At 49.1% G+C, this 17,691-nt stretch overlaps 1 protein-coding gene across 1 annotated transcript in view; it reads right to left on the bottom strand.

Annotated features, from left to right (window-relative positions):
- Window positions 1-17,691, bottom strand: part of EEF2K (eukaryotic elongation factor 2 kinase) — a 62,572-nt gene that overhangs the window by 4,002 nt on the left and 40,879 nt on the right. The window contains exons 9-17 of the mRNA XM_045875130.3: window positions 17,393-17,520; window positions 16,466-16,667; window positions 14,407-14,474; window positions 10,954-11,031; window positions 10,034-10,096; window positions 8,831-8,965; window positions 8,486-8,674; window positions 4,427-4,551; window positions 424-602 (exon numbers count right to left, since the gene is read on the bottom strand). Coding sequence (XP_045731086.1) covers window positions 424-602; window positions 4,427-4,551; window positions 8,486-8,674; window positions 8,831-8,965; window positions 10,034-10,096; window positions 10,954-11,031; window positions 14,407-14,474; window positions 16,466-16,667; window positions 17,393-17,520 — 1,167 coding nt within the window. The remainder of the gene's footprint in view (window positions 1-423; window positions 603-4,426; window positions 4,552-8,485; window positions 8,675-8,830; window positions 8,966-10,033; window positions 10,097-10,953; window positions 11,032-14,406; window positions 14,475-16,465; window positions 16,668-17,392; window positions 17,521-17,691) is intronic.

The raw sequence follows: 17,691 nt of genomic DNA, 5'->3' as shown, positions 1-17,691 counted from the left end.
CAGTAGGTTGGTGGTTGCCAGGGACAGAGGGGGAGTCGCTGCTAACAGGTGATGGAAATGTTCTGAAATCAGATAGTGGTGATGGCTGCACGGCATGATGAATATACTAAAAGCCACTGAACCATACACTTAAAAATGGTGACTTTTATGGAATGAAAATGTCAGTTCAATTTTTAAAACTGCTGAAATACCAAACTTCTAATATGTAACCATTAAGATAAAAATGTTCATCTGCATATCAGCTCCATAAAGCTCCCTCCTAAACCAGCACCATGTGGGCACACAACCAGTAGGAATCTTTCTCCTCTCCAATGAAAGAAGAGACTCCGTCTTGCATCTTGCTGTAATTCCCTCTGAGACAGGAATTATGTCCCTCCCCGCCCAGCCCTGCCCGCCCCCAGTGGCAGGTCAGCCAGGCCCTACCTGATCTCTGTGGGTCCTTCTCTAGCCCGCAGCCGCCGGTGAACAGCATCTCAGCCTCCCTGGCCAGCAGCGTGTACCGAGGCTCATCTTGCATCCCATCATACTCACCGCCCTCGTCACAGTCTGTCATCTCCAGGGCTGTGTTGTACCAGTACAGAGCCTCTGGCCAGTCTTGGGACCTTCCAGGACATACAAAAGACAAGTCAGAGGTTTCCATGGCAATGGGCAGGAGGGAGGAGGCCCATCAGCAGGAGGGACAAGTCAGGGATCCCAGTGGGGGCCACCACCTAATGATTCACGACCCATAGTACCCGATGCTACCATATCTAAGGGGTGCCATTCACATTGTAGATTTATATATTAAGATAGCAGTCAAGTAGATTTCCCTAGCAAGATTGGTATATTACACAATTTTCCAACAGATGATGTACAGTATCTTGAGGAAGGGGGCATTTTTTTTAGTTTGTACAAAATCACTCTATGGGCTAGCATTAGCAGTGGCTGGGACACCAGCCAATCCACCCTACGACTCAAGCAGAAGAGGTGGGTGGGGGACCCTTTGCCAAGGCCTCCAGAACCATCCAAGCTAACAGCAGTCACTCAGCCCCATCTTTGGTTCTGCTTGTGCTGGCCAGCTCTGTCTCTCCTTCAAGCAAACACAGGACTCTCCCCAGAATAGCGGGCTTCTCTCTCTGGCTCTGCCCCTCTACCCTCAACTCTTTCTCCCTACTATAGCACATGAATGGCCAAACCCCCGAGGGCAGACACAGGTTCCATCCACATCTGAACAACACAAAATATAGAGCAAACAGGGCAGCAGGCTCTTTTTCTTGGAGTGTGCTAACTAAGCATGTGAGTACCTATTTATAGCACATCAGGAAAGAGCAAGGAGAGATGCAGATAAGAAAGTCTATGGGCCTCATGAAATGTTGCAGGAGCCACAGTTCCAATGACTTGCTGGCCTCTCTTCTGAGGCCCTACCTGACCTGGCTCCACCTGTCTTCACTCCCATTAACCTCCCTCCATGCCAGACTGGCTGGGCCCCCTTCTCTACCCTGAACATGCCAGACCCTGTCTGCCCCTTGGCCTTTGCACCTGCTGCTCCCTCCGCTTGGAGCATTCATTCTTTGTCTTTCCATACCTGACTCCTCATCCCCCCAACCTCAGCTCATGTCACCTCTTCGGAGGCACCACCCCCAAACACCCCATTTCCTACAATCGCCTCAATCTGTAATTCTCCCGCTTACTTATTCACTTGTTTATCATGGTTTCCCCTGGCTAGGACGTAAGCTCCAAGACGGCTGGAACTTTGCTTTGTCCACTGCTGCATTCCCAGGGCCTGGCAAATAGCTCAGCTTCCCTCAATGTCTGCCGAAGGAATAAACGTAAACACGTGGCTGGCTGGCATGGGGTTCAGGAGATAACACTGATTCCATTTTATTTCATAGAAAGGGCAAATCATTTGAAAATTATCAGTGACATACCCAACAAACTAGGGTTTTAACAGTGGACTGGAAGCCGCTATACTACGTGATCTCACTCTTTTCAGCTTTGACCCTCCCCGGTCTAGAAGGGCAAAGCAGAAGTGCCCCAAACGCATTACACGGGAAAGAGGAGAAAGGGCCTAATCTCTCCCTGCCCACCCCCACCCGACTCTACACCCAGTGGTCAGGGTGCCCACCCTGCCTCAGAATTTCCAATGACTTTTCCTTCCCATGTTAAGTGGTAACTTCTGAGAAGGCTGAAACCACATAAATGCAAATTTGGGCCTACATGGGGCCCTGCCTTACCCAGAGCTGGCCCTTAATTAACGCGCCCTGAATGGAAGAGCCTGGAACTGCTTGGAATGAGGAAGAAGAATAAGAAAATGACTATAGCGGAAGCTATAAAAGAAAATTGTGATAGATTTAACTACACGAATATTAAAAAACCAGTTGCCCCAAACCCAGTAACAATGCTCATCGAGCAGAGTATGTGCCTCCCCTCCCCCACAGTGATGGCAGCCATCCCTGAAAAAGTTTTTTTTTTTTTTAAAGAGAAGCATATGCCTAAGAATTGATAGCCTTAATATTAAAAAATTCTTAACAGGGTGCCTGGGTGGCTCAGTCGGTTAAGTGTCTGCCTTGGGCTCAGGTCTTGATCTCAGGGTCCTGGGATCAAGCCCCGTGTCAGGCTCCCCGCTCGGCGGGGAGTCTGCTTCTCCCCCTGCTTGTGCTCTCCCTCAAATAAATAAATAAATAAATAAAATCTAAAAAAAAAAAATCGTAACAAATCAAAAACAAAACAAAACACTATCATCTCGAATAAAACGTAAACAAAAGGCATGAGGAGAAAACACACAGAGCAAAGACTTCCTAAGGACCTCAGAGACAAATCTTCAGCGCCCAGCTCCAGCATGCCGGGCTCCCCCACTGCAATCAAAGGGAGCCATACATGTTGGCATTTGACCTGACATAATTGTGTCATGCCTTTTTTGTTCACCTGTTCTCCACGCCAGTATAGCTCTGAGTCCACTGAGAAGCAGGCTGGTGCACTGGAGGAGAGGGGAGGAGACCCAGGATTTGGCCCTGTCACTTGCTAGCTATCTGACCACGGGCAAGACCCTTCACTTCTCAGAACAAGTTGAGTCACCATATAATGGGGCTAAAAAGACCTGCCCTATTCAACTAGTAAGCCAGGCCCTGCGATAAGCGCTGGGATTAGAGATGCAGGAGATCGGGTTCTTGCTCTCAGTGAGATAAATCACAGATATGTGAAGGTACAGTCCAAATTGAAGGGGGCGTTATTGTCACAGAGTAGATATCTGATCAGTTTTGGGGCTGTGTGATATGTAGTATAGGAAGGATGTCACGTAGTGAGACATTTTAGACACTGAGAGCTGGATATGACACAGCGACAGTCCTGACATTCCCTAAACCCGGGGGTGGGGTGGCGGGGGGAAGATGAGACCTTGACCCAAAGAGGAGGGAAGTTCCAAGCTGCTCCAACCCTGTAGGTGTGGACAGTGAACATGCCCACCCTGCTCCCGTCCATAAAGCCATGGGCTCCTGAGGACAGCAGGGGTAGCTGCGACCCAGTGGGAGCCACAGGGCTGAGCAATGGGTCCCATGACCAGTTCAATTCCCCCAAATGATCTCCACTGTTGGGACCTCTGGGACTTCCCACTGGCTAAGCCAAGGAGATGAGGTGAAGCTGGGCCACCCTCTCTTCCTCCCTCTGCAGAAACCAGTCCTGGCCCCTCAGCCCGAGGAGACAGCTAGAAAAGTGCCTGCACCCACAGAGTCGTAGCCTCCAGGAGACTCAGCCATGCCGGAAACTCACACCGGAATCACCACTGGAGCTCGCTTCACTCCCTCCTCTCCCTCTCAGAAGTGAAAAATAGTAAAAATAAAAGTAGAGGGGCGCCTGGGTGGCTCAGTCAGTTAAGTGACCGACTCTTGACTTCGGCTCAGGTCACAATCTTAGGGTCATGGGATCGAGCCCTGCATTGGGCTCCCCACTCAGCGGGGAGTCTGAGATTCTCTCTCTCCCTCTCCTTCTGCCCCCCAAAATAAATAAATAAATAAATAAATAAATAAATAAATAAATAAATAAATAAAAGTGTTCTTTAAAAAATAATAAATAAAAATAAAAGTAGAAAGAGAAAACTAAAATTACCCTTAATCCCATCATCTAGGGACAACCACTCTGGATCAAGAGCAAATCTTTTCACATAATGGCTAAGAGGTCCGTCATTTATCTCACACTGAATCTGCCAAGCACAGTGAGAATTACAGGCATCATCTCAATTAACCCTCACACAACCACCCTGGGATACAAGTTCTTTAATTATTCCCATTTCACACTGTGAAGAGACTGAGATCAGGGAGGTGAATTATCTCGTCCACAGTAGGAGACTGGGACTGGGGGAGCTGAGCCTGGAACCCGGGTCTGTGCTGATACTGAGGGGAAGCCACCTGCAGCCCAAGATCCCACAGTTCTACCTGAGCGACAACCACAGTACCTGTCTGGGCTGAGGTTCTGGCCCGTGTCAAAAGCCCGAGCCACCAGGATCATGGACTGTCTGTCGCCAGCTTCAGCTGCCTTCAGTAAGCATTCGAATCCTTTGGTTTTATTCTCCTCTGTCTCCTGTCAATACAAACCAAAGAGGGGGAGAGAGACAGAAATGAGGCAGGAAGGAATGGAAGCTTAGCCCACCTTTTTTTTTTTTTAAAAGATTTTATTTACTTGAGAGAGAGACCACACAGAGAGAGAGGAGGAGAAGCAGGTTCCCCGCTGGGCAGGGAGCCCAATGTGGAACTCGATCCCAGGACCCCGAGATCACGACCTGAACCGAGGGCAGACGCTTAACTGACTGAGCCACCCAGGCATCCCCAGCTTAGCCCACTCTTGCTCACTGTGCTCCATCTGCTCCGATTCCTCCAGAAAGCCATGTCATCTCCTGCCTCCAGTAGGGCTCCCCACTTCCATTATTTTTTTTATCATGTTATGTTAATCACCATACATTACATCATTAGTTTTTGATGTAGTGTTCCATGATTCATTGTTTGTGCACAACACCCAGTGCTCCATGCAGAACGTGCCCTCCTCAATACCCATCAACAGGCTAACCCATCCCCCCACTGCCCTCCCCTCTAGAACCCTCAGTTTGTTCTTCAGAGTCCATCGTCTCTCATGGTTCATCTCCCCTTCCGATTTTCCCCCCTTCATTCTTCCCCTCCTGCTATCTTCTTTTTTCCCCCCCACTTCCATTATTTAAAAAGTTTTTATTTTTATTTTTTAATTTAAAAAGTTTTTAACAGCTTTATGGAGATATAATTCATATACTGTACAATTCATCCATTTAAACCCACAATTCAGTGAGTTTTAGTATATTCACAGAATGTGCACCTATCACCATTACCACTTTCAGAATATTTTCAGCAGCCCAAGAAGAAACCAAAACACCATACCCCTCCACCATCACCTCCCAAATGCCCCATCCCACCCAGGCCTAAGGAACCACTAGCCTACTTTCTGTCTCTAGAAATTTCTCTATTCTGGACACTTTGTATAAATGCAATCACATATTACCTGGTCTACTGTGACTGGCTTCTTCAACTTAGCATAAAGGTTTTAATGTATCAGTGTTTTGTTCTTTTTATGGCCAAATAACAGTCCATTGTATGGATATACCACATTTGATTCATCAGTTGGTGGATGTCTGGATTGTTTCCACTTTTTGGCTATTGTGAATAATGCTGCTATGAACATCTGTTACAAGTCTTCACACGGTTGTGTAGTTTATATATATATATATTTTTTTTAAGATTTTATTTATTTATTTAATTGACAGAGAGAGAGAGAGAGACAGCGAGAGTGGGAACACAAGCAGGGGGAGTGGGAGAGGAGAAGCAGGCTTCCCGCTGAGCAGGGAGCCCGATGTGGGGCTCGATCCCAGGACCCTGGGATCATGACCTGAGCCGAAGGCAGACGCTTAACGACTGAGCCACTCAGGCGCCTGTGTGTTTATATTCTCTTGGGCAGATACTAGGAGTAGAATTGCTGGGTCATATGTAACTCTACGCCTAGACGTTGGAGGCACTGCCCAACGGTTTCCCACCATGGCCGCACCATGTTACATTCCTACCAACACTGCCCATTCCTACCTGCTCCGTGCTGCTCCCCCAAGATCCTTTCTATCGAAGCAGCCATAGAGACGCTTTTCAAGACCAAGTCAGGTCACAGTTCTCTATCAAAAGCAGCTCTATGGCTTCTTACCTCGCTTAGAGACAAATCCCAAACCCTCTATCAGCCCACGAGGCCCTTCTCAACCTTTGGGCTCCCAGAAGACCACCAGCTGTCCCTATATCCATTCTCCTCTGTCATATTTTTGCCAGCACATGGCTGGCCAACTAAAGACTACATTTCTCAGCCTCCCCTGTAGCCAGAACCTGTGTAGTAACACAAGAGTGTTCCCTGTCATATTTTTTCCCCAGCATATTAGAACAATGCCTGGCACAGGAAGTGCTCAATAAAGGCTAGTTATTTTTAATTCTGTTGGAAAGATTCTTATTTGTTAATTACAGTCTGTACTACCTCGTTCCCCACCTGAAAAGTTTGCTCCATGAGAGCAGGGACCCAGGACAGTGCCAAGTGTAGGAGACTGAGACGCTCAAAAACATGTGCCGGGGGGCGCGTGGGTGGCTCAGTCGTTAAGCGTCTGCCTTCGGCTCAGGTCATGATCCCAGGGTCCTGGGATCAAGCCCCGCATTGGGCTCCCTGTTCGGTGGGAAGCCTGCTTCTCCCTCTCCCACTCCCCCTGTTTGTGTTCCCTCTCTCTCTGTGTCTCTCTCTGTCAAATAAATAAATAAAATCTTAAAAAAAAAAAAGAAAAGAAAAAAGCATGTGCCGAGTAAATGAATGCCTTAGCAAAAAGGAGGCACTGGAGAAAGTGGGTGATGGGCTTTCTAGAGCTCACAGTGGCTTCTAGGGCTCATGCCCATCGTTTTACTTGCTAAGCCATAAGCCTGCTGGGACACAGCTCACTTCCTTCCTGCCTGCCTTTTCCTAACTGCAGAGCTCTGTCCAACCCCACTCCTGCTAGGGGAAGCTGCCAGAGTCCATCCTCCAGAGAAAGGCCTTCGGGATGCCTACAGATGGGGAAACTGAAATGGCTTCTCAATCCCTTTATAAGGTTGCCAGGGTGTGGTTTGTGTAAACAGCCTGAGGTCACAAGGAGACTTCCCCCAGTCCTGGCCCTTCACCACTCATTCTGGGCTCCGAGATTACTTTATTCAGGCCTCAGATCCTCCTGAGTGTCCTCTCTGTGCCAGGCTCGGAGGCGGATGCTGGGGAAACAAGCCAAAGGCAGCTTTATACTGGAGTTGGCTCTACAGTCTCGTGACAGCTGATTGTGAAGTTATTGGGAATTTTTTTTCTTAAAGATTTTATTTATTTATTGTTTTAGAAAGGGAGAGCAGGGGAGGGGCAGCGGGAGAGGGAGGGAGAGAATCTTTTTTTTTTTTTTAAGATTTTTTATTTATTTATTTGAGAGAGAGAATGAGATAGAGAGAACATGAGAGGGGGGACGGTCAGAGGGAGAAGCAGACTCCCCACTCAGCAGGAAGCCCGATGCGGGACTCGATCCCGGGACTCCAGGATCATGACCTGAGCCGAAGGCAGTCACTTAACCAACTGAGCCACCCAGGCGCCCAAGGAGGGAGAGAATCTTAAGCGCTCCATCAGCAAGCCTGAGATTGTGACCTGAGCCGAAATCAAGGCTTAACCACTTAATCAGATGCATAACCAACTGAGCCCCCCAGGCGCCCCTTAAAGATTTTATTTTTAAGTAATCTCTACACCCAACATGGGGCTCAAACTCACAACCCGAGATCAAGAGTCGCCTGCTCCACCGACTGAGCCAGGTGCCACTCTACAGATCAGAATTTGATTGTTCTTTTTGATGAAAACAAAGGGATGGGGAAAATATTGATAATGTAAATTAAACTTAAAAGCGTGTCACGTCTGTAATCATGACACGGTGACTAGCACAGGAAATCGAAGACACATTTCTCAGTATTTAAAACTATTACCTGATGCAGCAAAGTTGTTCACGTCTGACTGTCCCGTCACCTCTGCTCACGGCTCACCTCCCACACTCTGCCTGGCTAACTCCCACTCAGCTTTTAGGTCTAACTCAGAGGTTACCTTATTCATCTGTTCTGCAAATGTACATGGAGTATGTACTGTGTGTTGGGCTTTGTTCTCACTACCGGGGACCCAGCTGGAACCTGCTATCAGGAAGCCTCCACTGACCCTGTGACACCCACTCGGGGCCCTTCCCCACCTGCTTCCCCTAGTATCTTCTGCTTCTCCCATCACGCAGTGTCGTAATTGCCTGGAAACTGTCACCTTGTACTCATTCTTCAGGGGCAGAGCCCAATCCCACCAGTTTCAGCTAACCAGCAAGTGCCTGGCCCCAAACTGGTGCTCAGGAAGTTTCTGGGGCATGCACAAACCTGCAGGATGGGGAGGATGATGACCGAACCCCTGTCATGGCTGGGCCCCTGCCACCCCTCACCTTCAGAGAGACGTCGGCCAGGATGTGGTGGGGCAGCTGTGAGCACATGAGCCCCAGGCCCACGATGGCCTCCAGCTCGCCCAGGTCAGCTGCGTGCTCCAGGTGGAAGACAGCCGACTTGCGGTCCCACTCCTCGTCCTTCTCACAGAAGCGCCCGCCCTCGTGGTAGCGCACCATGGCCAGATGCACCTGCCGCACAGACTTGGGTGTTGGCCCGGCTGCCTGGGCAGCTGCACCCCCCGGGCCACCCAGCCAGCCTGCAGGAGGAAGCGTTTAGTGGAGCAGAAGCGTGGGCCGGGCTCTGAGTCAGTGGCAAGAGGGCTCTGAGATGGGCATTGCTGGTACCTTCCCCAGGATGGACTTCCCGATTTTCTTCTCAAGGTCCAGAGCATTAAGCCTCTGCACTTCCAGGGCCACGGCGGAAGGTCTCGGCAGGTGGAAGCGGGAGGGGTTGAGGAGATTCCATTTCTCCACGCAGACCTGCAGGAGAGAACGGGGCCCGGTTTACGGGCCAGGGAATGAGAGGCAGGAGCGCAGGTGCCGTCACCAGCCGCCGGCCGCTCCTACTGCACAAACCAGGCTAGCAAGCTGCAGGGAGCAAACCCTTAAGGTGTCAAATTTTCTTGGACAAACACGGCTCCATTTCTAACCCCTCAAATCCTGCCAATTTGTGGGCGCTGAGGGAATGTCATAGCACAAAGGCCAGCAGAAGTACTGTGGCAGTTCAAAGTGTTTCTCTCTCATTTATTGAGCAGGCTCTGGTTGGGGAGGTTGGGCCCTAAGCTGCCCCCTTGGCCTGTGACCCATACAAAGCACCAGAAAAGTTTGACTTCAGGCCCTGCAGCAAATCCACTCCGCTTGCTTCTGTGCATCAACAGGATGCTTTGGGGAATGGGTTTTGAAAACACAACATGTTCCCAGCTGAAGACACTCTCTTCCAAAGGTCCTTGCAGGACAGAGCCAGGTAGCTGCGTGTCCATGTGCACTAAACATCTTGCCGTGCACACGGCATCCCCCATGACAAAGATGGGCCCAGCCCAGAATGTCAGCAGCACCACGGCTGAACCACCCTGCTCCACACCATGCTGAGACCTCGTCCCATGCGGTAAATAAAGAGCGCATGGTGTAGATGATCTGCATAGAAACACTTGCCAGCGAACCTGGGGAAAGCTGCTTAAGATCTCGGTTTTCTCATACGCAAAATGGGGATGAATAACGTTAGCCTGACTCATCAGGTGGTTGCAACAAGTTAACAAATGCTCTGAGGTTATATGGGCATTACTTTGACATGTGAGCTGTGGTCCTTATAACCTGCCCTACCAGGACGGGCTATCCTGCTCTTCTCTATTCCTCTCCTCAGATGCCCCAGGGCCCCGCCCAAGCCAGGGGATCAAAAAGCATTTGCCAAGAGGACTGGCTCCTCTGCAAAATCTTCCTTTAGCTGGTGTGTGAGGCGCCTGGGCAGGCAGCAGTGACGGCAGAGAGGAGCTGCGGAGGCTGGAGAAGGCAAGCACACAGCCATGACAAGGATGCCTCGGGGCGCATTACCCGTCCGGAGCTGCCCAGGCTGTCTTCGTCTGACTCGTACCTCCGGTTACCGTTTGAGTGGCCCTGAGGGAGGAGGAGGACAGGATGAGCCATGGAGCGGCTCTCCCTCCCAAGAACCGGTCCCCACCTCCCCTCCAGGGGAAACCTCTTAGGGGACAGGCCCAGCCCCCCTCGCCACCCCCCACCCCCGCCAGGGGACTCTCCTCCTAAGGGACAGGCCTGTCCCCTAGGAAGGGCAGCTGGACTCTCGTGTGCCAAGCAGAGAGGATGCTGGGTTACAAGCAGGACCGATGTGCTGGTGTGCCCACAACCTTGCCCTCACCCTCTGTGTGCACAGATGGAAATGACTCAAAGGCACAGGATCGTGGCAGACGAGCTCCAAGAAAACCTCCTTCCTCTTACCAAAGCTCCCGTGACAGGCTTACTTGCAGTAACAAAGCTGAGACCAAAGGGTTGCCAGCAAGACTGGTGCGAAGGCTCAGACTCAACTCTGGCACACGGCAAAACCTCTACGTGGAAGACACTGCCGAAGCCACCCTCACCAGGATGCTGCTGGGTTCCCTTGGAAACCTGTCCTCCCCAGGGATGCCAGAATACCACGTGTGGAGCTGGACCCTCCCACCTACTCTAGCACCATTCCGACCTATTACCCAATAACCAGAGGTTCCAGCTTCGCCGTAAGAGTTGTCCAACATTTTCAACCTTGTCTAATCCCCCATACTTGACCCCTTACTAAACTTTCAGTCCACGTTATCCTGTTTTATTTTGTGCCCTGCATTTATTTTTATCTGAAATCATCTCATGTATCCATTTACCTATTATGTTCTCAAGACCCACTCACGTTTCCCCCCCACCTTTCCACCCTCCTGGACAACGAGGCAATAGAACACTCTGGTCTCATTTCCTTGGGGGTTCCTTACATGTTCGCGGGGCTCTGGGTCATCCAGATCACCCCGCTTCTCACTGGGGTATCCACTGTCTCCACTGTTTTCGGAGTCCTGTGGAGAGAAGATGGTCCTAGGGGTCTCAGTGGTCCTGAGTGGTGGTGACTTCCGGACATCCCAGCCATTTGCTCTCTCCCCTTTGTCCTGTCACCTCAATTAACATTCTCTTCCCCCTGCCCTTGCTGGTTGGGTGACAAGGGAGCAGTACAAAATAGTGGCAGAGAGCTTGGGCTCTGGAGCCAGACTGTCCGGGCTCGATTCTGAGCTTTGTGGGCCCTGGGTAGCAGTTTCCTCAGCCACGGGATTCATATAGCACCTATATCCAAGGATGAGGATGAAGTGAGGTGTTAGCCACTGTGGATCACAGGAAGTGCTATTATTAAGAGTAGCTCACCCATTTCACAAGCAGAAAAACAAAGGCTGGTTTATGAGCTATGACCCACGGACACAACTGTAGCACTGAGAGCAATATTTACTACAATGAAGTCCTCTGCCAAAACCATGACATATTTTTTATTCTTCTACATAGTTCAGAATCTCTAAAACTTCAGTCATTTGTCTACAGCGTCCGGTTCTGGCTGTATCTGCATGTCACCGGCATCACTATTCAGCTCATACTTTTACGTTTCTGTCTTCGTTCTACTAAGAAGTATTTCAAACACGCCAATAAGAACGGAAAATACTAAAATGAACTCCCATACACCTATCACCCGGCTTTGTCAGCTCCTGACATTAGGCCTTAGTTACTTCAGATCTTTTATTTTTAAAGATTGATTGATTATTTGAGAGAGAGAGAGAACAAGTGGAAGGGGCAGAGGGAGAGGAAGAGAGTCCCAAGCAGACTCTGTGCTGAGCACAGAGCTCGACCCGAGGCTTGATCCCATGACCCGGAGATCACGACCCGAGCTGATATCAAGAGCCCGACACTCAACCGACTGAGCCACCCAGGCTCCCCTAGATCTTTTATTTTTATTTTATTTTTTTTTAATTTTTAATTTTTTCTAAGATTTTATTTATTTATTTGACAGAGAGAGACACAGCGAGAGAGGGAACACAAGCGGGGGGAGTGGGAGAGGGAGAAGCAGGCTTCCCGCCGAGCAGGGAGCCCGATGTGGGACTCGATCCCGGGACTCCAGGATCATGACCTGAGCCGAAGGCAGTCGCTTAACCGACTGAGCCACCCAGGTGCCCTAGATCTTTTATTTTTAAAAGAAATTAAAACATTACTGTTAAAATCTAGATCTCTTGTGTGCCCCTCCCTACCGTATCTCTTTCCTGCTCCAGGTAAAACCACTTTTGTGAATTCATATTTATTATTTCTCTATAGATAAGCCATTTTTTTTTTACTGAAATAAACACATATTTAAAAGAAGTTTGGTGTCACCAGTATTAATGGATCCCTCTCCTAGACAGGTGGGAGCCATGCAAACATACACAGAGGAATCCTTAGCCTCTGGTCTGGCCAGGGATCCCGCCACCCCGAGGAGCTGCATATCCTAAAAAGGCCCTGCCCTTGTGTCTAGAAGCACTATGGACTTCTCTTCTATCTCCCCCAAGGCTTTTGTTCTGTGTGAACTGAAGGCTATTCTGGTTTCTTTTTAAAAAAATATTTCAAGGGGCACCTGGGTGGCTCAGTCGTTAAGCGTCTGCCTTCTGCTCAGGTCATGGTCCCCGGGTCCTGGGATCGAGCCCCGCATTGGGCTCCCTGCTCCGCGGGAAGCCTACTTCTCCCTCTCCCACTTCCCCTGCTTGTGTTCCCTCTCTCGCTGTGTCTCTCTCTGTCAAATAAATAAATAAAATCTTTAAAAAAAAATTTCAGGTGGCGCAGATGGTTAAGCATTTGCCTTCAGTTCAGGTCATGATCCTAGGGTCCTGGGATCAAGCTCCATGTCGGGCTCCCTGCTCAGCTGGGGGTCTGCTTCTCCCTCTCCCTCTGCCTCTCCCCTTGGTTGTGCTTTGTCTCTCTCTCTTTCAAATAAATAAATAAAATCTTAAAAAAAAATACTTCAATTTTAAAAATTGAGATATAAGATACTCGATTGAAGTGTTTGGTGTGCTGAGTGAAAGGCTGTTTTTGAAAATGGAGGGCAGGCCATACCCAGAAGCTCCTGGTACCCAGCTCCTTACACCCTCTCCATTACACGACCTTGGGCCCCTCCTCCCACCCTTTGGACTGAATCCCAAGCTGAGCAATAGAGAGCTCACTCATACCCCAGCTCTGTACTTCCCAGCTCTGGGACCCCAGGCGAGGCAGCCAACCTTTCCAAACCTGTTTCCTCATCTGAGAAATGGGGGGAATACCCACTCCAAGGTGGAGAAAAGAAGCAAAGTACAGCAGTACAGAGAGTGGGTTTGAGGCCAGATGGCCTGGATTTGAACCGTGACTCCATCACTGAGTGACTGTGAGCAAGTGGCTGAACCTTTCTGTGCCTCAGTGTCCCCATTTCTAAATCAGGATCATGAGAGCATTGCCCAGGCAGCTTCTGAGATCAGGGCTAAGGAGCAGGTGGCTGAGGGACAGATGGGAGACAGGCTTTTCACCTTACGAATCTTCTGGACCTTTCCCTTTTCAACCATGAGAATGTGTGAGCTATTCTGAAATTCTAAAATTTATTCTAAGTCTAGACTGAAATCTACTATAAACGGAATAAAAAATGATATCTACCTCATAGGTTGTTGAGGCTTAAAGGAGAGTATCTATCAAGCTCTTAAAATAGCATCTGCCCATAGGGACAATTCCATAATGTCAGCTCCTCTTATTTTTTTCTTCCACTCGAAAACTCTGAAAAGCAGTCACGAGTGAACTTGAACCTCTGGAGCAATCCCAGGGTTCAGCTTCAAGTGCACCTGAAGTCTGTGCAAGGGTGACCTCTCTGCAAAGTCTGTTTTTAAGATTCCTAGGGGTTTTTATTTTGACACCGTAATATAAGTTTGCGTGAATGCAAATGTGATGCCTTCAGCTTCCTACCACAGATCAGTCAGAGGCTGCTGGAAACCGGTCCTGTTTATCCAGCCTGAGAGCATCACATCGGATTGTGCTGTAAGTTACTCGTCTGAAACCCAGGATAGCTCCCTCCCCCAGGACAGCTATCCACACGCATGTGGCCAGACCAGCCCAGGGCTGAGCTCGCTCGGCATTTACCAGAAGGTTGCACTGTTGCTAATTTGGATTCCCTTTTAGAATCCAAGTTAGAGGGGCACACAAGAGATCTAACCATCTCTGGGAACTGCGACGGAGCCAGCTCTTCCCAGAGGACACCACTGCCCGGGGCAGGAGGCTGAGAGTTATCTGCATTCCTCTGGGCCCCCTGGCAGTGCCCGGAGTAGACCTGGGCTGCCCACCTCTGGGTCTGAGAATTCAGCCTTGGTCCTGACTGGGAGTGAGTCCATTGCTCCCAGCCCTGCTCTCTTGGTCCCTCTCCAGCTTACCCGGTGGTTGTCCAGATGGTCGTGTTCTCGGGGTGCCATGTTGTCAAGGTCGCTGAACACAGGCCATTCTGGGCAAGAGAAAACAGAGATAATGCACCAGCTCCATCAGGAGAACTGTTTAAAAGACCAGCTACAGCCTAGAGCTGAATTCACCAGCCACCAGGCCTTTTTTCATTTTAAATTTTTTTTAAGAAGGTGCAAAAATGGGAAAAGAATGTTGTCAGTGCCTGGGGGGGCTACAGTGCTTCCTCACGAACTTATTCAGAGTTGGGGTGCCTGGATGGCTCAGTCGGTTAAGTGTCCAACTCTTGGTTTCAGCTCAGGTAATAATCTCAACGTCATGAGATCAAGCTCCGTGTCAGGCTCCTCACTTAGCAGAGTCTGCTTGGGACTCTCTCCCTCTGCTCTCTCTCTCTAAAATAAATAAATAAATCTCAAAAAAAAAAAAAAAAAAAAACCCACCTTATTCATGGTTTGCCACTTGCTAGCTGTTGGAAATGGAGGGCAGGCCATACCCAGAAGCTCCTGGTAGCCAGCTCCTTACACCCTCCCCATTACACGACCTTGGGCCTATAAGGGTAGTCCTGAGCAGGTAACTTAACCTCTGTGCCTCCTCGAAGTTGTAATGTAAATATACTCGTGCAATGTGCTTAGAAGCACACGGACCTGGGCCATGGTTGGCCTTCAATGAGGTGCAGGTGTGAAGGAACAACAACCATCTGTGTATTTGGGACCCAATGAGCACCTACAGGTTGGGGAAGCCTCAGATGGCTTAAAAACCAACCACCTCCCTCCTGGTGGTTCCCAGTTTCTATCTCCCGCCCTGAGCTTCCACAGCCAAATCTGGCTTGTTTCCTTTTTTTATGTGGTTCTTAATCATGTTTTTTCCATTTTAAAGTGGTTGAAAAATTTAAAAGAGTAGTATCTTGAGATATTGGAAAATTACATGAAATATAAAATGCAGTGTCTAGGGGCGCCTGGGTGGCTCAGTCGGTTAAGCGGTTGCCTTCGGCCAGGTCATGATCCCAGGGTCCTGGGATCGAGCCCCGCATCGGGCTCCCTGCTCGGCGGGGAGCCTGCTTCTCCCTCTCCCTCTGCCTGCCTCTCTGCCTACTTGTTCTATCTCTCTCTCTCTGTCAAATAAATAAATAAAATCTTTAAAAATAAATAAATAAAATGCAGTGTCTTTATTGGAACAAGGCCCTACCTATTCATTTGAGTGCTGTCTATGGCCATGTTCATGCTGCTAATGCGGAAACCATATGTCTCACAAAATCTAAAAAATTTACCCTCTGGCCTTCTAAGAAAAGTCTGTCAAATCCTGTTTCAAACTATACCCAAGGTCTTCTAAGTGGAAATGTCTAAAAGGCTTGACATTTGACACTAAAATCTTCCTCTTCTGCTCCTCTGTGGACTGCCCCAGCTGCATAAACGGCCCTTGAAGTTCTTCAGATCAAAACCCTGGAGAGTCATCTTTGCCTACCCTCTTTCCTGCAGACCCCACGTCCGCATCATCAGCCAACTCTGTCACTTCAGCTTTGGGAATAAGGATTCCGTTTTCCTCCTCTGACCTATTCATATGATGTTCATTAATTTCCTAATGTTGAACAACTCTCAGATGCCAACTCTCATATTTGATTATGACAGAGTATTTTTTTAGGATACTACTGGTTTTTGTTCATACTTTATTTAGAATTTCTGTATTGTGTATTTATTTATAAGTGAGGTTGGAATGTAGGTTTTCTTTTTTTGTTGTTCTGTTAAATTTTGGTATAAAGGTTTTGCTAGTTTCAGAAAACACACTGAAAAATGTTACCTTGTTTTCTAAAATAGGGGTTGTTTTATTTATTTATTTTTTTTAGGGGTTGTTTTAATAGCATTCGGATGACTTGTGTCTTGAAAATTTATTCAGTGAACTCACTCGTAAAACCATCTGGGCCATGACCCTTTTTGGTTAGCATATCTGATTTCCTAACGTAAGTGAAAGCCAGTTTAGCAGTGTTCTTTCTGGTGCCTGTCCCCTCCAAGTATGATGACCAGGGACCAAAACATCACTCACGGAGGTGGTCCAGTTTCTGGCTGTGTGGTGTGGCCGAAGACGGGGAGGAAGGGAGAGAGTCAAAGGTCACATCACTCATGTTCTCATCTCCAGAGTTCTCTGAAAGGCGAAGGAGCAGGGGGGGGCGACTCCCAGAGAGGGTTCTTACTCGGGGGCTCCCACACTTTTCCTCTGTCCCCCTCAAGATGGTCTTGGCCGATTGCTGGAGAATTAACAGGGACATCTGTGTTACATAGGAGCCCTCTGGGGAGTGAAGGACTCTTTTAGTAGCATGTTGTTCACCTGAACCCTGAGGCCATTTCAGTCCATAGCTCCCATACATACCTGTTTAGGGACTAGCAAGAAATCTAAAAATAATCAGTGGGGGGTTAACCTGAAGGCCTCTAAAAAGGGGCATCTGGCACAGAAGCTCAAAGCCAGCCAGCATTCCCAAAGTGCTGACCATACTCTACAGCCCTGAGCTGGGGAATACCTGACACCATACATCCAGAATCCCAAGCTGGTCTTTGCCAAACGTCTCTTTTATCTGATCAAGGTAATGGCAGAGGGGGTGGGCACATCCTGGACATAGCAAGGTGCCTGAAGAGCCAGGTCCAAGTCTAGTCCAGCCATTTGTCAACACGCCACACAAATACACATACCACACACCTCTCTCACTCACTCTACACATTTGGTCTCCTCACTCTGATCAGAATAGGTCCGATCAAGTAGACCCCAGTTACTGTGTTAGTGGGGACACTTGGAAGGGCTTTGTGCACTGATCTGGGAGGAATGAGGGGCACAGATGGGGCTGAGATCCTTTGGGCCCTGAAACTCTTCAAGTAAGCATCACAGGGTCTAGGCTGCCATCACAGAGAAGCATGGCTTACTGGCCTGGCAGTGGAAGGGCCCCCGGTCCCTCTGAGCAGGTTCCCACTGGGCACCCACCAGCAGCTTGGTGTTCTGATTCACGGCGTCCCTCTCTCTTGGCGAGAGGTCAAAGGGAGCGAGGCCCATGCTCTTGCAAATCCGGTTGCAGGCATGAGAGTAGAAGAAGAGCGCCATCCCCCGGACACCTGCAGACAGAGCAGGGGAGTCTGGAGCATTGACTTGCTTTGTGACAGGGGCAGGGCAGCGCTGGGCACCATAAATATGGCAAGGGCAGGCATCGAATATGCTGAAGTGGCGGGTGTCAGGCGTCCCAAGCTTCCATCCCCACCATCTTGGAAAAGCCAACCTACCACCTC

The sequence above is a fragment of the Mirounga angustirostris genome, unplaced genomic scaffold, assembly GCF_029215605.1.
Source record: "Mirounga angustirostris isolate CCGP_5_RB_7025 unplaced genomic scaffold, mMirAng1.0.hap1 SCAF_5, whole genome shotgun sequence".
Classification (NCBI taxonomy): domain Eukaryota; kingdom Metazoa; phylum Chordata; class Mammalia; order Carnivora; family Phocidae; genus Mirounga; species Mirounga angustirostris.
The sequence above is the reverse complement of the archived record's forward strand: the minus strand, read 5'-3'. Positions and strand labels throughout refer to the sequence as shown.